General features: G+C 37.0%; 1 protein-coding gene across 3 annotated transcripts in view; it reads right to left on the bottom strand.

Annotated features, from left to right (window-relative positions):
• Positions 1-26,740, bottom strand: part of LOC134531190 (TBC1 domain family member 23) — a 205,305-nt gene that overhangs the window by 72,273 nt on the left and 106,292 nt on the right. For all 3 annotated transcript variants that reach the window (XR_010074961.1, XM_063366832.1, XM_063366831.1), the window contains exon 9: positions 9,661-9,814. Coding sequence is in view for 2 of the 3 variants with exons in the window: in XM_063366832.1 (XP_063222902.1) it covers positions 9,661-9,814 (154 nt within the window). In the remaining variant the exon portion in view is untranslated. The remainder of the gene's footprint in view (positions 1-9,660; positions 9,815-26,740) is intronic.

Genomic DNA, 26,740 nt, shown 5'->3' with positions numbered 1-26,740 from the left:
AACTTTGCTGAGCATGCAGCACCACTGAATGCTCTACGTAAAAAAAATTCCGTTTTCAATTGGGGTCCAGAACAGGACAAAGCTTTTGATTTTCTAAAACATGCAATAGCTAGCCCTCCAGTACTTTGAATGGCTGATTTCAGTAAACCTTTTATTTTGCAAACCGATGCATCCAGTGTGGCCATTGGGGCCGTGTTGTCACAAGAATTCGATGGCTGCAGGCAACCTATAGCTTTCGCCTCCTGCACCCTAACACACCAGGAGAGGAAAGCCTCCTCGGTATACGAACTTGAGTGCCTTGCCGTAGTTTTCGGCATAGATAAGTTCCGGCCCTATTTGGAACACAAAGAATTCCTACTAGAAACCGACAACCAGGCCCTTGCTTGGCTTCTAGCCCATCCGAAGCAACTAGGTAAATTAGGTCGGTGGATTGTAAAAATTGCCTCTCTCAAATTCAGCATCCAACATATTCGTGGTTCACAGAACATCGTGGCAGATACTCTTTCTCGAATGTTCGAGAATCCTTCCAACTCCGAGATTCAGGAAAACAATACTATGGCCTGCCACGCATTGCTCACAGATTTTCCGCTAGCCTTTTCGGATTTACGATTCCACCAAAATTCGGACCCGCAACTGTCTGACATAATTGCGCAAATAAACTCAGGTTCACCCCCAAAATACCACAAACTATCTAAGGGAATTCTTTATCGAAGAACTCAGCAATCTAAGAATTTTAAAATAGCCTTACCTCAAAATCTCAGGGACATGATTTTTCAATATTATCACTCATCACCTTTAGGCGCACATTTAGGCATTTTCAAAACTATTGAAAACATCCGCAAGCATTTCATCTGGGACGGAATGCATAAAGACATAACCCAGAGGGTCAAATTATGCAAGTTGTGCAATTTGAGAAAACCTGCCCAGAAAACACAATTCGGATTTTTGAGTTCCGATGTGGCCGAAAGGCCAATGCAAAAAATTTTCATTGATTTTGTGGGACCCTTCCCAAGGTCAAAAGACGGAAATTCGATGCTTCTAGTATGCGTAGATGCTTTCTCAAAATTTGTGTGGCTAATCCCCGTTAGAAGAGCCACGGCCGAAATCACCATTCGAGCCCTCCAAAATTATATTTTCAAAATATCCGGGGTACCTTCCATTATTGTTTCCGATAATGCCACAAACTTTAAATCAACTCAGTTCAAAAACATGTGTTTTTCACACGGGATTCAGCATGTGACCACGACTCCCTACTACCCCCAGCCTTCGCATGCGGAGCGTTTCAACCGAAACCTCCGGTCTGCCTTAATAGCATTCCATGCGAACTCGCAGGATAGGTGGGATTCCAATCTCGTGTGGTTGCAAATGGCTTTCAATTCCGCCAGACATGAAAGTCACAAAACAACACCGTTTGAACTCATGTTTACATAACAGCCCAACACCCCACTCTCTAATCAATGGACGTTAAAAGAGTTACTGCCAGACGACCCCAGGAACATTAAGGAAGTCTGGAGTAGAGCTCGTAAAAACTTGAACTTGGCCCACAAGGCAAGAAGGCAAAAATATAACAAAAAACGCTATCCCAATCCCTACAGAGTAGGAGATTTAGTGTTGTGCAGAGCACACACACTCAGCAAGGCGATCGACAAGAGGTCAGCCAAGCTTTCATATCGTTGGAATGGCCCCTGGAAGATCCAGCGATACCTCACGCCAGTCACGGTCGCATTAGCCGACCCCAGCTCCGGCGAATATCGCGCACGCGCACACATTTCTCAGTTGAAGAAAGTACACCCCAACCTAAAATGAGGGCACTCTTCACTGTGTTTCTTTATACAAGGAACAGCGTTCCTACTACGGCATGCCATACTCAACCAACGTGTTGATATAAAAAAAAAAAAAAAACCTAGGTCATAATTATAAGTAATATAAAAAATCCATGGTACTAGTTTATAAGATGTTTAAGTTAAGAAGTGTTGCACTAAGTTGTCTAGTTTAAAGGGGCGCCCCTAATTCAATAAGTTATCTGTAAGTTTTAGCCTTTAGTTAAACACGTAAGAATTGTTAGCCATTGTAAGTAGTTTACTACAGTAGATCCTGGTACAGGGTAAGTTTCTGGAACCCAGGTTTTTGGTGGCTCAAGTGGGCCACCCTGACTCCGTCTTTCAGGGGGGAAGTATGTGCCGTTAATTAGTAAATTCGACACAATATATTTTAAATTTTTATTATGATTTGAAATCTTTGTGTGGAAATTTTATTTGCTCTACTAGAGTGTGATTTTAATTTGTTAGTCTGGTGTACTCCTCTGAGTTAAACTTTGTCTCAGTGCTCTGAAGCCCCTTTCCCATCGGCGTATCGGATATTTTGCTGGCCTAATCCCTGACTGGCAGACAGCTTACCATTTCCTCCGCCTTCAGTCACGCCTCAAGCCTGTAATATCATTTCTCTTCGTGACCCTAACTGCATAGACAAGCCTGTAGCTTGCAGGCGACCAGTTCTCAGAGACGAGCTGAGATTGGTCTTTTTCATCACGTATTAGTGTTATGTTCGCTCCTCTGCAGCCACGACGGGACGTAGAGTCCCAGCAGCGTTGCATTTTACACCCCCCCCCCCCCCCCCTTCATAGTTCCAAGTAAGACCAATGACCGGTCGTAACCCCCTGGGCAACAGTGACCGTTCTCAAGGTCTTCTCGCAAAAGCGAGTGTGCCAAAACTGATCACAAGCGCTACCTAGCGACCAAGTCGCGAACTTCTCCGCTAACCTACCCTCTAGGGCGCCAGAGAGCAGCACCTGATTTCCCTTGAGTTATATGGACGCCAGGCGCGAGTCGATTGTTTTCAACTCAGACCCCTCCGACAGAGTTCTCTACTGTCGCCCAGTGATGCCAACTTCAAAACTCCTGCCAGAGTTTTTTTTCGCCCGCATTCGGGCAAGTTCGGAATCTTTCGGCGGCCCAGACCTCCCTCCAATTGTAAGAGCCGGCGGGCACTTTTAATTAAGAGACGCGGTTTGCCGCGACACAGATCTACTCGCGTCGCGTCTGCAGACAGATCTCCATCGAGTATCGGCGAATCGGCAAGACTTCATCCGACCGCTAACGACTATGTAGTCGCTTTGTATAAGGGATGCTATCCCTCAAGTCAATCCTAGTAGATTAGTCTGTCTGCATAGTTTAATTATTTGCCTTCGAAATTTTTTTTTCTTTTAATTGTTATTATGAATAAATCATCCGCGTCCTGCCGCGCAATTCGCGAGCTCCAGATCCTGGCTGACTCCACGACTGCAGCGTGCTGGACAACTCCCCTGTTTTGGTGAGTGATAATTCGCGACCCCCCCCTTTTTTTTCTTTAAATTTTTTTGGGCATTTTCTGCCCCATAGACTGCCTGTATACAAGTTCTAATCAGTTTTGATTTGGACTTTTGCAGACAGGGTCGATGACAGGGAGAGACTGATGCTCCCATCTCGTGGGCCCCCCCCTTCTGTTCCGTGGGTCACATTAGAAGAAACGTTTCTACTACCCGACGTGATCGTTTGAAGACCCCGGGTGGTAATGTAAATTCAACGTTTCCCCCTTACCTAGCTACGAACTATCTTAAGCGGATGACCAACCCACCAGCGACCAGTGTTTTCCTCAAGAAAATGTAGAACGAATAGAACTAATTATAAATGTAATCATCGGATCCATCCAACTTTGGGTGTGAAACTCATAATGCAAATGTTTATATTTCAAACTAAGAATGTAAATTGTTTTAAATAATCGCGGGCCGGCCCCCTTTTCGTTTTTCTTTTTGTTAATCTTTGAAACTTGTTAAAACCTTTTGTATGTAAAATAATGGAAACAAGATAATTCATCAGGGCAAATAAAACAGGGAAACTATAGATCAAGTTAATCGTGTAGTTTTTATTTATTGATTTTAACGATCCACACCAACTTCCTCCTTGCTTGTTACAGGAAGTTCCTAAATTTTGTTTGTTCCCCACCTCGTGCCGCCTCTGGTAAATTTATTTATTTAACTTATTTTTTGTATCCAGCAAGTTTCCAAGGCTCCTTTTAATTAACTCAAAACAATTCAATTTTGAGGCACGAGGGGTGTTACAACGTCCATCTTGATGTCTTGATATCAATAATTAATTAATTACGATCCCTAGAAATATTTTGTTAGTTTAAAAAATATGCGCCAACTGTACAATACTTCCGAAATTATAAAATATGTATAAAACAGTTACCAAGACTCCGCTCATTTTATCTTGAGAAGTTTGTCTCGTACCAGTATTTCGGCTAAGTTGTGACATATATACAGTTTCAGAAATTAACAATCAACCACGTTCATACATTCGTTAGTTTACGTTTTTCCCTCGTGCATTTTAGATTGTCTCCTGCTATAATTACTCGGACTTTTACACCCTTAGGCTTAAATTATTACATGTTTAGAAATAAAAGCAACTATTCATGTTATAAAATATATATATATTGCGATTTAAAATATTCATTGCCGACTATAAACGTTACGTTTTTCACGATGTTTTTAGGCCTACTAGCTAATCTTATCTACTCTTAAAGTACCCACAGTATTTTCTGGTTTATTATGGTTGTTACGTGACGTAAATAGCGGGATGGATTCGATTTTTGAGATGTAATTTGCGTGAAAGTATTGTATTGGACTAAATGGGAACTAAACGGGACCTGAAGAATATAGTGCAAATAACGGGAAAACGTAAATAACGGTAACGTAAATAAGGGGTTTCGCTGTATGTGTACATTGTAAATAAATTTTCCTATACCTATATAAACTTCTTTTTCGCATTTTAAAGCAAAATATTGCAAAAAAAATTCCTCAAAAATTTAAAAAAATTTTTCTTCAAATATAGGTCGCACTTCATTTTTTCCCCATCAAATATGGTAAAATTGCCGCGACCTATATGCGAGTAAATACGGTAGTTACAAACCTACCTTGGCTGACACAGACTCCAAAAATAACAATAATTGTAGTCTAATATTTCTAATTTCGTTTTACTTAGAACTCTAAAAAATATTTTGATCAATGTTTGTTATTCATAGGTATGTGTTGAGTTAGATTTGAAGGGGGTAGGTACCTACCTACCTTCTTGCGTGGTAAACACATAGATCGTACCTACATATTGATAAGTAGAAAAAGTAAGTTTATTATTAAGTTGTAGAAGGATACGGAACAATTTTTTTACTTTTTAGTGCATATTTATTTGTTTTGGAATAGTTTTTTTGAAGTCGGTTGTTTTTGTTAAAATTTGTGTTTATTTTTTGATTTTTAGTGAATCTGAAGTACACTAACTAATATGTCTGAATATGGGTGGACCTACTAAATGTGCTGCTCATATGAGACAGCGCCGTTTAAATGAAACAAATGAAGTCAGGGAGAAACGCCTATCTCAACAGAAGAAATCTACCTCGAGGACAATTTCAAAATAGACTTGCGAAGAGCGCAAAGATAGACTTTCGAAAATGTGGCTTTACATGAAAAAGGTTTTGAACAGGGAAAATATTGATAATCGACCTTGGTAAAAAAACTTTGCAAAAGGGCAAATATATGATGCACTATGTCGTGTGAAAAGTTTGGAAGGAATAGCTTTATCAGATTTGGATGCCAACAAATTATTAAATAGACCACACGACGATAGATCGTTGACGGAAATAACGAGACTACGAAATTTGTCTTCCGACAATGAAGGTCACACATAATACACCTTAAGTAATGCAATTAGAACGCTTGTGTCATGTTGCAATGCAGCAACGAACGTAAGCGCATTGCAATTTGATTACAGACAGTAAGAAATTCTGCCACAGATCGCACCCTTACTGTAAGTCGTTAAGGAGTTCCACTGATTATCATATTTGACTACAACAATTACTTGACCATAACGATGTTACGGTAGGTGACTCAAATATCCGGATCAATAGCCTATAAAAGATTCGGCCGAGTAAGGTTAATTTGCTCCTAAGAATTGAAGAGTTCCGTTACTTTGTCATGGATCCCATAATCAGAACCTAACCAAACTCTCATTAAAGTGACTCAAATATCCGGATCGATAGCCTATAAAAGATTCGGCCGAGTAAGGTTAATTTGCTCCTAAGAATTGAAGAGTTCCGTTACTTTGTCATGGATCCCATGATCAGAACCTAACCAAACTCTCATTAAAATACCCTTGAAATAATTTCCAATAAAAAAAGAATCATCAAAATCGGTTGGCGTGATATTGAGTTATTCGTCCATTTGTCGCGCACATACTTAATGCAAATTTAAGACTTATATGGTTTACTCATGGATGTCATTGTCAGAACTGGACCACATTGAAATGGGACCACACAGGAAGCACCAGCTTTCAAATAAAAAGAGAATCATCAAAATCGGTTCACCCAGTAGAAAATTCTGAGGTAACAAACAAAAAAAAAAAAAAATAGTATAGTCAAATTGAGAACCTCCTTTTTTGAAGTCGGTTAAAAAAGGTATAGTAATGGCCAAATATAGGGGATTTGAATCAGCTGCCAGAGCCATGTGGTATGAACCCATGATAGAGAAAACACGAAAAGTATCAAACAAAAACAAAACATTGCTAAATTTTGCTATTAAAGGACAAAAGTTAAAATCACAAACCATGCTCTACAGTAAATACAATTCAAAAAATGTATCACACAACAATTCCTTTACAAATATATTAATTAACTAAATTACAGTAAACTTTCCTTAATTGTATATATTCATTTTAAATGTATGCATTTAACAGTTTAAATATATTTACATTCTGTAATTTATAGTTTAATATTGCAACAAAAAAAACTACCAGTGGGTATCCAACCCGAGCCGGCAGATTGCCAGACAATGAGCTTGTCGACTGCACCACGCCACTAGCTCGCGAATTCATGAAAAAATATCCCTCATACAATACACTAGAGACCCGTTATAGCGAGGTGTCACGGTTCCGGGTTTGATCCTCGCTATAACCGTGTCCTCGCTATAACCGAATTGGACAAATTTTGGCCCCCAAAAAATAAAAATTAACCGAAAATAGCATAAAAATTGTTTTTAAACCTGTATAATTGGAAAATAACATGTTATATTAACGAAATCTTAATTACTGTGAGCAGATGTGTGAATTCTCTTTAAAACGATACCCCATAAGTACGGATGCGATCACCGATTGCGTCAAAATAACCAGAATACCCTACCACGCCACGTAAGTATAGCATCTCAGCCCGCGGCCGACACAGCATTGTCCTGCTATCTATTGCCGACGCGGGCTGTCTGCTGGCGGCCATGTTGGTTCGGGATGTCGATAACAGGTAGTGCTAGTGTAGCGTGACAATTTAATTCCTTACAAAAAAGCATGAGTGCGGCTGCGGCAACGCACGTACGCCTCAAACGAAATAGTCGCTGGAAAACAATACTTTTTCATTTAAAGAAACCTGTCAACTTTGGGATTAAACTCAAACCATCACAACCCCTTTCTCGGACAAATACCCCAACAACTGACCGAAACAAAAGTTACAAGAAAACTGTCCTAGCGATTCGGAAATAAATACGGTAGTGCCTACTAGAGGTGTAAAAGTAACGAAAAAATGTGTACCCGTATGTATTCGTTACTATAACAATTAGTACTCGTTACTATCGTTACGTTACTCGTTTCTTCTGATACCGCATAATTTGCTATGTTATGTTGTAGCAACGAATCCAGTCGTATTGCGTACGCGTGCAGTATGACGTCGCGTAAATAATAATAAATAGAATATAAACAATTAATAGTTGTTAACCAAGAAACAATTAAATCTCATTAGAGCGGCTTTTTAATATTATCTCTTTTAAGATAACAAAAAAAAACGTGAAAATATACGCGATTATAAAAACAAAAACATACATATTTCTAATTTGTAAAAAATACTTTCTTACGTTGTTTCTGTTCCAATCTCAAACTTTGTCTACACACGGCAGACGGCACAGATAACTAACGGAAGTTTGATAAAAGAAAGAAAGGACGGGATTCTATTTTTAAAGCCACGCACTTAGGAGGCGACTGCACGGCTGAAGAATGTGACAGGCGTCAACGCCGCAAGATGTCTAGTGGCGAGCGAGAGGGGTGGAGATAAAGCAGACAAATAACAAAAGCGCGCTTCAAGCGATCACGCCGTAAATTCCTCAAAAATACCTCGTTATAGCAGTTTTCTCGCTATTACCGTGCTCGCTATAACGAGATTCTACTGTACTTTAAAATCTTTAAAGAGCTCTTTCTCGCTTCCTAGGGCCCACTCAGACAAGATATTTTAGGACTTGAAAGGGACACCAACCTCGCATTACACGCCTTACAGCCTCTACGAACCAGGCACAGAACTGGCGTGCAGTCTTTGCATCGGTAACAGGACTCTATGAGACTTCTAGTGGTAATCTTATTATTTTATGCTGGAATATTAAAGATAAAGGCTCCTTGCACTTCATACCTAAAATGTCTGTGAAACCACCCGTTTTAGCCTTTTCCACTGTCCTTTAAATACACAAAATTATCAAACGAAACTTGTATAAACAACTGCAATGGCTCTTAAATGCTATTCATAATCAGACACTTTTAATAAATCTTAAACGGTTTGTAAATGTTGTGTTAGCACACAGAGCTCTGCACGCCATTTGGAGGCCTAGCCAGGTGGCTACCCTAAAAAAATGGAAATAATTCTGAAGAAATAAAAGTCATTCACTAAGCAGTGCTATTTTTTTTATCATCTTCGGTGTTTATGATTTTACCAACTTTAGAGGTTAGGTATTGTTTATTTCAGAACATTCTTTTGGTTAAACTGACCTTAAAAAAAAAACACAGATTTTTGTCAGCATGCATCTTAATTGTGTATTGGTTCCCTAGAACAGGATGGATAGAGGTTGTACTTGTACACCAAGCCTCCAGTAGCAAGATAATAATTTTGAACTAAATAACACTCCACAAACGTCACATTTGGTTTCCTAACGAAGTTATGTTTGCCTTCGTCCAAATAAACTATCCCAAATTTCAACATTTTAAATCTTTAAAATAATATAAAGTGGTGACTTTTTATTAGATTATACTAAATGTGTATATAATTTTGCTGAGAGATTAATTATTTCTCCTACTAGTACTAATGATAAGTAAAAGTGATGTGAAAATTACATCATTCTGCCAATACTTTTAAATGAAAAATGTAAGCATTTTGGAAAAAAGTAACATAAATTTTCAAAATAACTACGAAAAATTAACAGCACTTTCAGCTAAAAATAACAACACTAAGTGCCATAAATTAAAAACACAAATACATGTCTCAAACTCTCAAGCGATGAGAGAATAGTGATGTGATATAAGTGATAAAGTATTAAAATTCCAATGTGGTGATGTAACTGTAGCAGACAGGCTATAAGAACTCAGTCTTGTTATGCTCAACATTAAAAAAATCGGAACAAGTCCTGAGATTGCCGCCATATACACATGACACGTAATAAATATAAAAGCAATAAATATACTACATAACCAGAAACAAAACATATGTATGGTACAAAAATATACATGTGAAAAAGAAAGCAGGAATGAAACGACACAAGTAACAGCTGTAACCATCAGAAATAATGTTTCTGAAAACAAGTAAAAGCCCACAACAGTGAAAGTAGAGCAGACTAACCTCAGTTTGCCAAAGATGTCAGAGGAGCCAGTGTGGTTGGGCTTGCTGCTTTCAGAATCTTCACTCGCAGCATCCGCAACGCACACCACACAGCGCTGAGGGCTGTGGTCCTCCAAGCTGATACCAACATCTTTGTCCAGGTACTCGTGGATAGCTGCACAAAAATGCATAAGCATTGTCCGCCCCACTAGGACACCTACATCAAAATTCATGCACATATTCATTTTTCAGTGTAAGCTGGATGGCCTAAAGCACGGGAGTGGTGAGAGGTAAAGTAAACATTTTAGAAACAACTTTCGACAGTCATACCTATCAGCAACTGAACCAAATCCCACAAGAATGAAGCCTGCTTCATACTGGTTCCAACTATCAATGTATCAGAACAAGAAGTTTCATAGTTGGACGCCTTCTTTACTGGAAGAAAACAGCCCATTCACAGCACAAACAGATAGATGTAAACAAATAGCAACTGCTCCATTGGAAAATAGTACGCTCACAGGTAAACAGCACACCCAAGGGACACAGTAATACATCAAACTTTCTCTGTTCTGCACCCCAATTTCTGATTGCGGCCTATTAGCATGCATAGTGTAGCTAACATGTGCTTTAATACAGTAAAACCCCGATTTAATGAAGTGCTATGGTTACCGAAAATGTTTACTCTAAATCGATGTTTCGTTAAATCCGATTTTCCGATTTACCGATTTTCAATGACCCCCGCACTCATAATCGCGTCCCTACGTTTCCATATCGTAGACAGGGTCGACGCCGATATCTTGTGCTGCCGTGCTTTCTCAGACTTTGTCAACTTTCCATCTTAAACGTTTTTGATCTCGCTCGTACGGCCCCCGGTTCATACGTACACCTCAGTCGTACGTACAGATTTTCAGAAACCGTGAAAAATTAGGCAAAAAAAATATATGAAAAGTGTAAGAAATATGTTAAAGTTCATTAAAATACAGTCGCAACCTGCAGCGTTTATAACAAATACGAACTACATACACATTGCGTCACAGTAAAAAATTAAAAAAAAATGGCCACAAATTGATGGAAATTTACCGTCCATAGCGCGCCGAACGCGGAGAAAGGTAATTAATTGTACTCAGTCAGATGTTACGGCGCGGCGTAGCCACCGGCTGGCTCTCTCTGTTCGCTGAGCTGCGCATGAGCAGTATAACTCACTCAACGCTCCGCCCAGACTCGTGACCTTCCATCAGCAGCCAGCAAATAGACGCGAGCTTAGCGGAAAAAAAATAAAAGCTTCACCGCCAGGGATGCCAACTTGGGGGTTTTCCCCCCAAATTTAGGGGGAACCAAGATGTATTGGGTTTTTTTTAGGGGTACATTATTTAAGAAATTTTTTGAGGGCATGAAATTAAAGTGTATATCTTGAAAACAAAAGTGAAAAATGAACAGCAACACAAGTGGCGCTGGTGGCTGAATTTCGCACTACGACCAACAACAACTTGCTTGGTCAAGAGGAATCCGTTTTTACTTTACCGCTCGATGTTTTCACATCAAGTTGTCTGGTTGAGGTTGTGTCCGTTTAGTTTGTCGTGTACTCGCCGAGTTTTATTGGATCGCAAAGTAAGTCGTTTATGTTTTTCTATGGTGCCAAGGATAAAAAAAACAAAACAAGAATAACAATTAATTATTCGTGTTAAAATCTTTTCCAGAATGTGAAAGGAAAAAAAAAAAATTATCAGCAAAAAATATACGAAATGTTGGGAGACCGATGCGGAACTTCAACATGTATTCTTTAAAACGAAATTAAATTCGTACATGTATAAAAATGTAGATACTGAATGTTATTTATCAAAATTCTTATGCTCTGTTTGGGCAGAAAAATACGTAAATATAAGGTTCAAGAGAAAATTAATTTCAGCTCTCAAACAGGGCGTACAATGAAAACTTTAGGGGTTTTTAATCGAAATCTAGCGGTATTTGAAGTTGGTCCTAGGGGGAAAACCCTGTAGAAGTTGGCATCGCTGTCCACCGCCCGTGTCCCAGTTTTGTCCAGTTCTAATACCAGTAACATAAACGAATCGTCAAAAAAACGTAACAAAGCTGATATCCAAAAACAGTAAATAAAGTCATGTACAGTAGAATCCCGCCGATGCACGCAGGCAGTGTCTAGCTGAGCTCGGCGTTTCCACTATCGCACGAAAAGCCGTCTCAGCTGTCATGTTATCTTACCCACCCGCACGCACGAAAAGCCGCTGTGGTAGCTTCTGCGAGTGCAGGACTAACTGCGCACATAAATAAGCATAATAGCACAAAATAAAGTCCAATTGTAGAATATTCGACTATAATTTCCATTGTTTAAAAAAAATTGTCCGGCCAGGCTAGCGGTAGTGGTGGCTTGACGTTATGTGACGTGACGCTTACCTCTCCCATCCCCTGCTAATTCTTCAAGGCTCATCCCTCCCAGAGCTACAAACCATGTAAAAACACCCCCCCCCCCCCCTTTTTTTTTTTATCAACTTACATCATTTCAACACATTCCCTCCCTTATTACAACCTTCTGCGTGAGAAACTGTCAGCATCCTCCTCCCTTCCCACACCGCGTGCGACAAAAGGCAGGTTGTATAGTCCATTCTTGGTAAAATAAATATTTTTATGGGCTTATACGACTGTCCTTCGCCGTTAATAAATACTTTATAAGTTTAAGTTATTATGATACAATTAGTTTATTAGTCACACAGCAGTTTCTACTGAAAAATCACTAATACCACGAATTTTATTGAATAGAAAAATTTAGCAGGGCCGTAAATATATTTATTTTAATGCATAGTTACTTTTCCATCTGCATTCCAACATGTTTTTTTTTTCTTTTTTTTTTTTACGCAGCGAAGGGACATGGAAAAGATAATTGCTTGAGCTGTCAAAATAAACATCGCTGACGGCAAGGACGGGAGCGCATCCTGTCGGTCTGTCGCTGGGATTATCTACTCCAAAAACATCGAAGTCCGAACAGCACTTATAAAAAATGTATTCCAAAAACTAAACACCACGCACAAAGCTCTTACTGAGAATAATGATAATGGTGTATTGGTGTGACGTGGTCACAAGTTGAAAAAACCTGGAGGATGGGAAAAGGAATACACTAGAGTCCCGTTATAGCGAGGTGTCACGGTTCCGGGTTTGATCCTCGCTATAACCGTGTCCTCGCTATAACCGAATTGGACAAATTTTGGCCCCCAAAAATTAAATTAACTGAAAATAGCATAAAAATTGTGTTTAAACCTGTATAATTGGAAAATAACAGGTTATATTAACGAAATCTTAATTTCTGTGAGCAGATGTGTGAATTCTCTTTAAAACGATACCCCATAAGTACGGATGCGATCACCGATTGCGTCAAAATAACCAGAATACCCTACCACGCCACGTAAGTATAGCATCTCAGCAAGCGGCCGACGCAGCATTGTCCTGCTATCTATCGTCGACGCGGGCTGTCTGCTGGCGGCCATGTTGGTTCGGGATGTTGCAAACAGGTGGTGCTAGTGTAGCGCGACGATTTAATTCCTTACAAAAAAGCATGAGTGCGGCTGCGGCAACGCACGTACACCTCAAACGAAATAGTCGCTGGAAAACTATACTTTTTTTCATTTAAAGAAACCTGTCAACTTTTTTAGAAAATAAATTTGGGATTAAACTCAAACCATCACCACCCCTTTCCTGGACAGATACCCCAACAACTGACCGAAACAAAAGTTACTCTCCTAGCGATTCGTAAATAAATACGGTAGTGCCTACTAGAGGTGTAAAAGTAACGAAAAAATGTGTACCCGTATGTATTCGTTACTATAACAATTAGTACTCGTTACTATCGTTACGTTTCTCGTTACTTCTGATACCGCATAACATGCTATGTTATGTTGCAGCAACGAATCCAGTCGTATTGAGTACGAGTACAGTATGCCGTCGCGTAAATAATTATAAATAGAATATAAACAATTAACAATATGTATTTGATAATTAATAGTTTTTGTTAACCAAGAAACAATTAAATCTCATTAGAGCGGCTTTTTAATATTATCTCTTTTATGATAACAATAAAATAACGTGAAAATACGCGATTATAAAAACAAAAACATACATATTTCTAATTTGTAAAAAATACTTTCTTACGTTGTTTCTGTTCCAATCTCAAACTTTGTCTACACACGGCAGACGGCACAGATAACTAACGGAAGTTTGATAAAAGAAAGAAAGGATGGGATTCTATTTTTAAAGCCACGCACTTAGGTGGCGACTGCAAGGCTGAAGAATGTGACAGGCGTCAACGGCAAGATGTCTAGTGGCGAGCGAGAGGGGTGGAGATAAAGCAGACAAATAACAAAAGCGCGCTTCAAGCGATCACGCCGTAAATTCCTCAAAAATACCTCGTTATAGCCGTGTTCTCGCTATTACCGTGCTCGCTATAACGAGATTCTACTGTATTTGGAAACTTGTGATTATTGGCTAGCACTGTTACTATGCGGGCGTGATTGAAAAATAACGTTGTGAGTCAAGTCAGGGACAAGGAAGGGGGAGGGAGATGCAGACAAAGAAACCCTTCATGACGTCATGTGTCGCGGACAGTCTATCTGTCCAGGCGCGCGCAATGGCACGACCTATGCAATTCAGTTATAGCGCCCGGAGTTTTTAAGCAATTTGAACAATTTTTTTTTTATTTTTTCGTGATTGGACAGATAATGCAAAGGCACGTATTAATATATAGTACCTCCATTCTATTACTGACACCACAGAGAGTATTTTTTAACAAGTTTCCGTTACAATTTACTTTCATTTTTTGGAAATGTATATTATTATTTTAATAAATTGGTGTTTTTTGATGGTTCCTGATAACCTTTACGTTAAATCGCTGTTTTCGTTAAATCTGTGTTCGCAAAATCGGGGTTCTACTGTATGTGTATTTCAAAAATAAAAAGAGAAACTAATTCAAAAATATTACTTATTTGCAACGAAATTGTTTGTTCCTAGTCGTTAAAAAAAAAATGGCAAAGTTGAATGCATTGATTATGTAACCAACTGGTTCTCATATAATATGAGCTGACAAATATGAGCTGGGACTGAAAACTTTGACAGAAGTAAATAAGGGAAAAAAACAATTGTGATGTTACGAACAGCTGCGAATGTAGCTTGGACTACCGTGCTGTGCATACTATCACGAATGTAGCCTAGACTTCAGTAAGAATTCTTGAATTCATAGTGTTCAGATAAGCTTAAATGCACAATACACATCTGGCTGGCACATAAAATGTTACATTGCCTCTGTACAAAAAGGCACATAACTCACATGCAATGCTTCAGGTATTAACCCATATTTATAGAGGATTTAGATTGGTTATTCAGTCATTTATGTAGTAATAAAGATCAAGATGCAATACATTTCCCAAGTCCCTATACTACACTGCTTCTAAGATTTTACACTGAAACTTCAATACCTGTTAACTAATAAGGTAATAAGTAAATGAAAACACCAATTTTGGCACAAAAAATCAGACAGAAAATGTTTTGTTACTGTAAAAGTTATCCGTAAAAGACATAAAATGACTGTCTCTTCTACAGATCTGCACATAATTTGACTCCCCAGATGCCTTCAAGCAGAAATTAGCCTTGTGCATACAGTATCAAAGCAAAACATGCCTTTAAAAGGATGTACATACATATGAACACACATCATGAAAACTATAGCTGTACCAGTACGAATCGGCAGAAGCCGATTTTGCCGATATTTAGTTGAATCGGCGTTTCTGAAGATTTCCGATACGCTTGTTAATTTTCGGCTGATATAACTGAAAAACGAAAGTGTCAGCCATAACCTTAAAATCTACGAGTACCCTTTTCACTTTTCATGGTAGTACTGCATTCTTTCAACTGGCATTATTTCTTAGAACCATGTGCCAGCCGTTCTTATCAAAATTTAACATTTTTTTATCAGTAATGTTTTTTTTTAATTTTAATGCATCATAAATAAATAACTACCATCATGGTAAAGATAGATATAAAAAATAATTATTTGTTCACATCATAGCTGCGGAAAAAAATGCTTGACCGGGAAGTTTTTTTAATAACTCATTTCAAGTTTAAAACTTAAATTTAAAAGATAATGGAAATCCACAAGTAGAAATTAACATAGAACAAAGAAAATACAACGTGTAATTTACCCATTATATATCTCAGTGTCACAGTAACTACAGTGCCAAAGGGGTAGCTTATCATGCTTCTGCAGTAATTACGGTATTTTCACAGAATCTTGTTCTTTTTAAGATAATTATCTTAAGGTAAATATTGGGTTTTGTGCTGTAGTTATGGTAAATCTTCTATAATTCTTCGTAAGTTGCTATTCATTTGTCTTCACATCTATGTGCACCATTATTGTTTTGGACAGTTAAATAGACAGATGTTTCTTATTATTGCTTTTCAGTTATACATGGTTTGAATATTATTTATGTGAGAGAGGATATTTAAAAGTATTTTAAGAAACTGCTTATTCTACAAAATTAGAGTATGGTGCTTGCACAGAAGTTACACCTAATTTTGGTTTGTAGTAGGCCAAAGGTTAATGTAAACAAAATTAGGATGGCAATGCACTAACTTAAGTTACCACAAATACATCCAAACAAAATTTAAAATAAAAAACTGTATGAAATTATGCAAGATAATTAAAGTAAAGCATGTGTAATTTGTGGTGCTGTACGATCATGTGGCGGGGGAAAAAAAGTGTTTTCCCTTGTATCGGTTCGGAATAGGCAACATATGTATGTGTGTATCGGCATATCAGCGTATCGGCAAAAATTTGTGAATAGGTACAGCTCTAATGAAAACCAGTCAAAGACTTTAGAATCATGTCAAAACCAATACTTAAGAACTTTTCTTAATGGGGCTCATACACCACCTTGGATTTTTTTTATTTTTGCTTATATAAATTAATTACTAATATGAAATATCATAATTATGGTATTGGTACAACAGAGCATAAATAATATCTTTTTGAACTTTGATAAACAATAAATACCCAGTATTAATAAACATGCTCCACCAGGTAACTACTGAGAATAAATTAGTAATCATTTCACATAAGAGGCTGCAGTTGACTTAACACATACGTGGTTACACTCGGACATGATGTTGACATCAACAAGGTACAAAGCTATGTCCTGCAGTAGGCCTGTGCAAACACTAGTTTTTTGATGCAACGCGAATCTCAAATTGAAAGTTTAAAATAGTCAAATCAAATTGCGAATATTGTTCTCAGCAAGCAAGGCTATATTAAACTTATTTTATAAAGTACTGGATTAAAGTAAAAAATATACTTAAAGGTTTATAATGTTTGAAATGATTAAGTGATAAACCAATTCTCTATATAATACCAGTCAATAAAAATTAACTAACTATACTTAACAATAATTTTGAGCATTTATAAAAGCAAACCTGAGTGCAACATTTGATAACTTTATACATGCAATCTAGCTTCACATCAAAAACGAAGCTTCATATAAAAAAAATAGCAAATTTTCTGGCGAAGTGAAATCAAATATTAATAAAATTATAGTTTAAAAAAATTTTTAAAAGCCCACTTTTATAATTAAATTAACTAAAAATTTAAAAAAAATTTTTAATTTAAGAATTTTGTCCAACAGCAAAATAATGCACCACAACTCTGTATAGCTAAAAACGTGGGGTGCTTGATATCATTTGTCTTGAATTTTCTATAACTAATTTTAGGATATAGTCATTACGAAAATGAAAGAAGAGAGCACCCCACGCTTTCAGTTTGAAAGAGTTGTGGTGCATTATTTCGATACTAGGGATGGGATTTTCGAATCTTGGATTCGTCGAATATACCGAATCCTATGGATTCGAGGATTCGTAGGATCCGAGGTGGGATTCGAGGTGGGATTCGAGGTGGGTTTTTAAGAGTTTTAGGTAGTAATTGAAAATTGTAGTGCTGGGCGAAGTTTGAAAATTTCGAACCGAACCGAACCCTTACGTTCGGTTCAGTTCGAAACCTCTTATATATTCGAAAAACCGAACGTTCGTTTAAAAAAAAAAAAATATGTTTTTCTAATTTTCTAACCCCCATTTGAGACCATTCACAAAACAGCTCAACAAAATTCTATTGCTTGTAATATTCCGACTTTTATCGCATAATCGTCGCCTCAACAGTTTCAAGCGCAGACAAAATTTAAAAAAAAAAATTATTAATCGTCGTATAACTCGCATAGCATTTTTTCATATAGGCGCGCTTTGTTTTTTGTTTACTTTAGAGAATTTTGTATGCATTTGTCGTACTACGTAAAATAAACTATCGTACAAATGCCAAAGGTATTGTATACTATACCTTTAACTATAGTGCGTGTACGAGAAGTGTTGTAAAATCACCCAAGATTGCGTACCCCATACGTTAAACTTAAGCGCATGTACGAGAACTCTCGTATTTCGGCAAAACTGACGTAATCAAGTTAACACAAGACAAATGCGGTAGGAAATGATTACGTAAATTAGGTACGTATTTTAAATTACTGGGATGTATTTATTTTCTTTGGCCTTTTTGGTTATAACAGACAGGTAATGAAAGTATTAATTTAATCTTGTGTATTAAAAGTACTGGTCCAGTAAATTTTACAGTACGGTACTAAGTTGACTAGCGTAGTCGCGGCAGCCATCATTATTTCTCGTGTTTTCTTTTTTCCGACGCAAATTTCTATAACCACACTTTTTACGTTACGTTTACAATATTATTGTTCTAGAGGTGATTTGCGATGAGCAGGCTAACGTCGTTTTAGTTTTCCAAATGGAGAAAAGATAATGACGATCCGGATGACCCAGAACCACCAAAAAAAAAAAGTCTAAAGTTTCTTCTGACGAGCAGCATTCTTCCAAGAAAACAGCAACTGCCGTCAGCGGGTTTTGTAATGTAGATAGGTAACTTAATTCACATTCGCCTTTTTTTTGATGTCCTATTAAAAAGTTTTACTTATTAAAAATGTTAGGTTATGTCTACCACAAAAATATGTTATGTGGCCTTATGCTGAATGTTCGTCATCTTTATAATATTTTTTTTTAATGAAGGTTAGTGTACACTGAAAAAGGAAGATAGTCTTTTTGAAATTTAGATGTAACTTCTTCATGAATTAAAAGTTGGTATATATATATAAGCTAAGCTATATAATGTTTTAATTTTACATATGGCTGGAGAACCTTTCTTTCTCACCACTCAGTTAAAGACCAAAATGCTGGTCATTGGTTCATTTTAATTCAAAACAATTATTTCTGTATGAGGTTCGGTTCGGCTCGGCTCGAAACCAGAGAACTGAGGTTCGTCCAGCTCTAGAAAATTGTATACCTAAACTATATTATACAGGTAACGGAAATAGCACAAACATAAGATAAACTACGCTGCATTTTGTCAATTAGTATAACTACTTGATCATTTCCAACTTTCAATAATATAACATTGCAGAAAAAATGTAACTTTTTTTAAATGGTGTCTGTTATACAAACGTATTATAGGAAGGATTAATTTAACAGAGAATTGGACAGATGCAAACTTACGTGTGTGGTTTTTGAGGTTATTTGTCTCTGTTTTATATCAGGTGTATACACTATGCACTTATTTTATAATTTTATAAATACATATGTGATTTTTTTTAATACATAGGCCTATGTTATTTTTTAAAATAAATGTGTGATTTTTTTTAATAACATGTGATGTTTAGTGTGGGACTGGGATTCGAGATTCGATGACAAACACTGAGGATTCGAACAAGGATTCGGATTCGACCAAAATGTGGATTCGTCCCATCCCTATTCGATACTGAACAAAAAACTTTAATTTAAATTTTATTTTTTAATTTTTAGTTCATTCAACGATAAAAGCATGGTTTTTTAGTTTTTTTTAATTATAAGTTGATTTTGTTCTTTTTAGTCTCAAAATAAAAAATAAAAATTGAATATGAGTAATATATACAAATTAAAAATACTTCATATGAGTGTTTTATTTATTAGAATGAATTTAAAATTATTCATTAATGTTCACATAATCTAGTCATGTCAGCTAATGCATCAACATTACATGAAACTTTCTTGTTATCTTAGAGCAATCAAGTTCTTTTACTTGGAGACCATCCAGTAATTTTATGTGACTAAGAGCAACATAAACATGTCCAGCAGCAAAGATACGCGATCCCAAATAAACAACTGCATAATCTACAGTGCAGCCTTGCATTTTATGCATGGTAGATGCCCAACTAAGTATTAATGGCAAAATTCGCCTTTCAGCAGTACCATAGATATATTTCGCTGGAAACTGAATGGCTATTGATTTAATTATATATACACCATCTGTGCCGAAATCAACACGGATTGATGGAATGTCTGTATCATGCACTTGATCATGCCGGAAGAGTGGCCAGATAATTTCAGATATAGTACCCATATTGCCATTAACGAACCCTGGGCACATTTTCCACCATAATCCGACCTCGGAAACACTCTAAATCGAAAAGAATATATTTTTGATATTTTGGGGCATTATTATCTTCCAGGGCGTATTTTCCACCATAACCCGACCTTTTGGATTAAAACACTTCAAATCAAAAAAGCATTGAGTTTTAAATTTTTAAAATTTTGCGTCTTTACCCCACCCCCACCCCCCAACCCCCACCCCCGTAAGTCAACCCCCAGGGAAAATTCCCACCATGCCCCGACCTCATGTATACACAAAAAGTCTGCTTATTACCCATAGCTAGAAATTAGTGGTTTTTTGATCATCTGACCCACCCTCTCCCTTAACACCAAGGTCTTAAGTTATTAAAATATAGTATTGTCAGAGGTTCTTCTTTATATGTATGCAAAATTTCAACACATTCGGACATCGTAAAGTGGGTAAAAATTGAATGGAAATATTTTATTACACAGTCCATTCATTCATATATACTGGTCAAGCTAATAAAAGTGTGGTAAAAAGAGATTTGATTGATTCACTTAGTCGAAGCTTTGCACAGGTCTATACTGTAGTCTGTAAAAGCCATAATCTAAAATAAATAATCCATACGAAGAGCTGTGGATTTTATTTTTTTTAATTAGTTGGCCATGTATAATCCAGTTAATGATATGAAAATTCATAACTAAAAAACCTACTTCTGTATTACACAGATATTAACCTATCAGCTAAACTCACAAAACTATTCACACTAATCAAGGGTAGCTATGTGTATCAACCCAGGTTAATGTCCTTCCCACTTGATAAATAGTTTAATTTACAATTTATTACGTTAGCTTATAGTAAATGCTAAGGTTAGTTTGCTTTGGAATAATTTAAGTAACAGCTTGTTATTCTTCGTAAGAAGCATTTACGTGTATGTATATGGAAGTGACCAAGGGAAAAATTATTTAAAAATTATAAACGGGAAAACGTATTATGCGGGAAAACCTTATGAGATTTTTATTGTATTTAGAGCTGGGCCGATGCCGATCCCCGATCGTAATAATCGGCCGATTTTGTTAATTTTGCCGATCATTATGATCGGCAAAACGTAGCCGATTATTTGAGCCGATCATTGGTCTCCTACTGCAAACTTATAACATTGAATAATTACCTATATCTAACAAATTTCCATGTTTGTTTACGGTACTTTTCGGGAAGAAAATTCAATTATTCATCGAAAAATAATAGGATTTAATAATTTAAAACTAACCGCACACGAAAAAAATATACCAATAAAGTAAACAAATAGCGTATGTTTTATAAACATTGAACAGTTACATACCTAAGTATCAATTTCCACGTATATTTACGGTACTTTCGGTAAAATAATTTTCCATTATACTATTTGCAAAGGTATTTATCATTTACGAACCGAAAACTATGTATTTGTTTACCATTTACGGTTAATATTACCGCAATGGCGAATGGCGACTGTTGTTTAGGTTGGTTATGTGACGCCAGAGATTACAGTGACGCGCGTCGCGCGACGGAAATTGTACAGATTAATAGCGCTAGTAGTCTTGTGGTTAGTCTACCTCTTCGGGAATTCATCTATTTAGTTTTTTCTCGCTAAATATGGCCTATTGAAAGTTTTGTTTAGCGAAATTAATATTCTTACCCTGTTTAGCGGGAAATAGAGCTTCTTTTTCTTTTGTATAAAAACCTGGTTGATGAAGAGTTTTGTTCCCCATTTAGTGGTACAATAGAAACTTGTTAATCCGTGACGCGCTAATTCGGGAATCGGATAATCCGGGACCATTTAAAAGTGCAGAAAAAAAAGAGAATCTAAAATTGTCAGAGCTTAAAATTTACGTCACGCGGGCCGGTGGCTGGCAAACACTGCAAGCCATCGCGTGGGCCGTCAAACTCTGCTACGCTGTTTGTACCGACCCTTTGTGTCGCCCCCCTTTCAGCTGTCACATTTGTCACTCTTTAAACTTGAGGGGATGTCCTGACTTCTGCTTCCCGTCTCCCGTTTGTTTGAATGATGTTTCACGTGCTGCTGAGTTACTTTCCGCCCGCCAACGCACAGCAGGCGCCTGGCGAGTGACGTGTCTGGCTGGCATTCGTGTCTGGCTGGCATTCGGCTGGTCGAATGAAGGGAGGGGGGTGGGGGGCTACCCAATATTTATGTGTGCAAGGTCAGCACGATCTTATCTTTCTCTCTTCGGCTGTTGTAAATGACCGTGAACTAATGGCTAGGCAGTGCCGTATTTTTTTAAGCCGAGACACTAATTCGAAGACGACCCTTACCGTGAACGGATTATCCGGGTTTATTATTAGTATTATTTTTTTTACAGAATTTCAATTATCCGGGCATCGGCGGGTCCCAATTAACATGAATAATGGGGAGTTTACTATTTTTATCCATATGCTGCCAAGGCGCAGTAAGCCTCGGGAGATGTTACATCACATGACCTTGGCCTTAACCCAGCTGCACGCTGGTGTCTAAGAAGCTTGACAAGACCTTCCGGGCTTATAATCGCTAGTCCGTGAAATTCGGTAATCCGTGATTATCTTGGTCCCGACCATTACGAATTAACGAGGTTCTACTGTATTTCGTATTCACAAATTAACTTACAATCGGGAATTATTGAAAGTTTGTTGGCGGCACTGGGGGGAATAAAATTATCATCGCTGACGTCTACTGGCACACATAGGGATGCAAAATCGCTCTTAAAAACATCGATATCACGAACATCGATGTTCAAACGAAAAAGCATTGATGTTAAAAAAACATCGTTCTGACAACCGATACATCGATGTTTTAACCGATGTTTTTAAATATCAGGAAAAACATGCCAAAATGATTTAAATTATAGTATGTAGCGAAAAACCATACCTACTACAGGTCCACAATATCCACAAGATAGCTGTGAAAGTTGAGCGGTGACCGTAAAATTATATAGTGGAGAAATAACGATAAAGGTGTACTGCACTGCCCTATCGTGATTTTAAGATTCTGTATCGGTTGTTTTATGCCTAAAAATTACTCCAAAAACACGCCTTTTAGCCATTTTCACTCTACTAAAAACACAGTTTAAAAACTTAATCCGCATTCAAAAGTACCTTTCGGTATTCAGCGAACACTTAAATGCTTTTCGTAAACATACCCCACTCGGATATCTTGAGTAGTTTTCAAATCACGTTTTTCCTGAAGCTCTGTGCACCGTATGCAGGGGCGTAGCCAGTAGGGGGGGGGGGGTTAGGGGTTCATCCCCCCCCCTTAGCACCAAATCTTTAATTAAATTTCTTATTCATCACTCAAATAATTTCATATTAAAAATTAATAAAATTTTTACCATTACAATATTTAAATTTAAGTACCGAAAACTACTGAAATATCACTATTTTACACCTTAAAATCCAAATTTTCCCGGGGAAGGACCCCCGGACCACCCACTTTAATACAGGGGGGGGGGGGGGGCATGCTTCTTAACACCCCCCATACACAAATCCTGGCTACGCCATTGACCGTATGTGTGCCCGGGCAGCCTGCAGTTAAGACACAGGCTTACTTAAAATAAAATTACCCTTATTTTTTATGTTTTTAGTTATCATTTCATGAATATATTGTAAATAGTACAGATCATGAGAGATCTATCTATCCAAAAACCATTGCGATACGACATTTAGTTTTCAAGAAACTTTTTTTTAAATTTTCGATACTTATAAAACTTACATTTTTAAGTATAAATAAATGTTGTAAACGCTAAACCATTTTGGTTGGTATCCTTATTTTTTTTTACAGTATTTGAAGAAGTCTATATTCATTAAAAAAATAACTATTTTTTACACAATTTATTTTTAATTGGAAAAAAAAAATAGGGAAAAAGCATGAAGTGTATGTGCAGGTTTAAAATGTAACATTAATTTTCTCGATAGAGCTAGCGAGACCGTATCGGTACCAATTAATAGCTTGTATGTACAAAAAGCTATGAAATTGTCCATAAAGTCTCGCTGCTTTTATCCTTATATTTTTCAAAATTTAAAAGAAAATTCTTGTGTAAGCAAATTTTTTTTAACGGTACCTATTTATTTTTTCCAAATGATTTTACACATCTTAAAGTACTGGGAAAAAATTGATACTGAAATCAACCAAATAGTTCAGTAGGTATTTACAACATTTTTGATACCTACTTAAAAATGTAGGTTTTTATAGTAAGTATAGATAGTTAAAAAATTGTATCTTAAAAACTAAACGTATCGTAATGTTTTTTTATATCTTCAATAAATATTCATGAAATGATAGCCAAAATATTATAAAAAACTAGGGTAATTTTAATGATGAACGATGTCGATGTTTTAGACTTTTTCGTCGATGCATCGGCGATGTATCGCTCTTCAAAACATCGATGCTAACATCGATGTTTCATGAACGATACATCGATGTTTTGAAAACATCGATGTATCGTTTGCATCCCTAGGCACACACGGATCACAGAATGACGGAGTTGTGATTAGGTTGAAGATTTGGTTTGACCTTATTACATTTTAACGCAGTTAATTGTGTGTACGTGTGTGTGGTGATTTATAAGTAATCATGTCAATGAAAAGTAGTTTTGTCTGGGAATATTTCACCGTTTATAGTGATCCGTCAAAAGCAACGTGTAATCAGAGGTACATGAAAGGCTCTAATCGGCTAAGAAGATCGGCAAGATCTGCAGCAGATGATCGGCATCGGCATGATCGGCAAAATAGGTGATCGGCCCAGCTCTAATTGTATTCAACTGGTAAACTAATATACGGAATATGTAGGGCCCCCTGAAAGTGGTAAATAAAATTTTCAGATTTAGTCATTAAAAATTAGCAAAAGCTGTGTTAAAATTCACTTAAAAACACAAAAGCTGTGCTAAAAACTTGAAGAAAAAAGTGTGTGTGTTACTGTAAATATATCTAGAATTATTTAAGTTAAATAATTTTAATTGAACCTACTCATTACTATAATACCCTAAACAAATAGGTTACATATATTTATATGACAAACTTGACTTAGACACTGATTATTAGTTAGTTCCCATAAACTAATCTGGAAAACTATTGATCCCTTTAACAAAATCTATAAAACAATGTTGACCAACTGATCATTGTCACACCATTCGAAAATGAATGTTTGTTTACATTTTTTTCGCTTTTTGGCGCGATTTAAAATGCTTGTGCTGCCCCGCAGGGCCTGGTTTGCCCGATAATCTGCTTGATATTACGACGCTGTTCCAACTATATACCAGCGCCCCCGGCTGACGTGGTATGGCCACTCACGTAAGGCTGTTCCAAATACCGTTCGCCACCGTTCGCCCAATCATCTGCTTGCTTTTGTATTTATCCGGTGTCGCTGTTCCAAGCTGACGTCAGTGCCCCGAGCTGTGTGTGTAGGCTTTAAAACTTCGCCTGTTTGTCTATCAATCCAAACATTATGCCGGAAAGGAAAATAAGCGCTGTAGTTTTGCGTATTTTTACAGTATATTTTTGGGTTTAACATTATAACGTGAGCGTGTGTAAGCTTTTGTTTACTTAGTGTGCATTTATGACTAATGTTCAGTGGCGTCCATGTCGCGGTGTTTGTTTACCAGTATTTAAATTTTGTGTAAAAACACTGCGATTTCGTGTTTTAATAATAAATTTTGTGTAAAAATGCTGTGTTATGGCGATTTCGCGTACAAGCTGTATTTTACGGTGATTTCGCACTTATCGTCGTTTAATCGCGATCGCGAGAAGAACAGGCGCCTAGGAATATCAAAATTATTTTAAGGGTAAACAGAACCTTCAAAATTGTGTTACTCTATTTCAAAGAAAAATTAAATAAAGGGATAATTTCTTGCATAAAAGTTATATGGATTTTATTAATTTTTTTCATAGGGATTTTATATATATCGAAAAATAACATTTCAAATAAGTAAACAAACACTATTAAACAAATACTATTCAATTTTCAACATACAATCACAAACTGTTAAGGAAGCACTTTTCTTCATATTAAAATGACTAACCCCTACCACCCAAAACCATATTTGCCCTCAAAGCTAGGTCTGCCACTGACTTAGTCATAGTTTCAATACCATATGATGATTCAATGCTGAAGACTACCGTGTTTATCGCATAATTGTAACACGCGCATAATCGTCGCACGCGCATAATTGCCGCACCAATATTTTAGGGCGTCAAAATTTGGATAAAAAAACCTGTCGCGTAATCGTTTAAAATTTTTGGTCCCTCTATTTAATTCTGAGCGCTTTGTGTAGGTATTTTTTCCGTGTAAAACAATGTATTTTAAAGTATAAATCTAATATTTGTCCGATATTACAACTTATTTAATTAATGGAAATACGAAGTTTCTAGAAGTGTAAATATTCTTTTAAAGACTTTTTAAATGTTATAACCTTTATGTTTGGCTGCATCGCCACGGTGTACCACTTACAAAACTGTAACCAGCGCTAGTTGGTATCATTCATGTTTGGTTATGTTGCTTTCTGTATAGAGTGCGCACACATAGTCGAATATTGATATTGATATCTTGTCGATTGCATGCAACGTGCTCTCTCTGCTGAGTTAACTACATTTGATGGCCCGCACTCTTTTGTG

This window comes from Bacillus rossius, chromosome 3 (assembly GCF_032445375.1).
Source record: "Bacillus rossius redtenbacheri isolate Brsri chromosome 3, Brsri_v3, whole genome shotgun sequence".
Taxonomy (NCBI): domain Eukaryota; kingdom Metazoa; phylum Arthropoda; class Insecta; order Phasmatodea; family Bacillidae; genus Bacillus; species Bacillus rossius.
The sequence above is the reverse complement of the archived record's forward strand: the minus strand, read 5'-3'. Positions and strand labels throughout refer to the sequence as shown.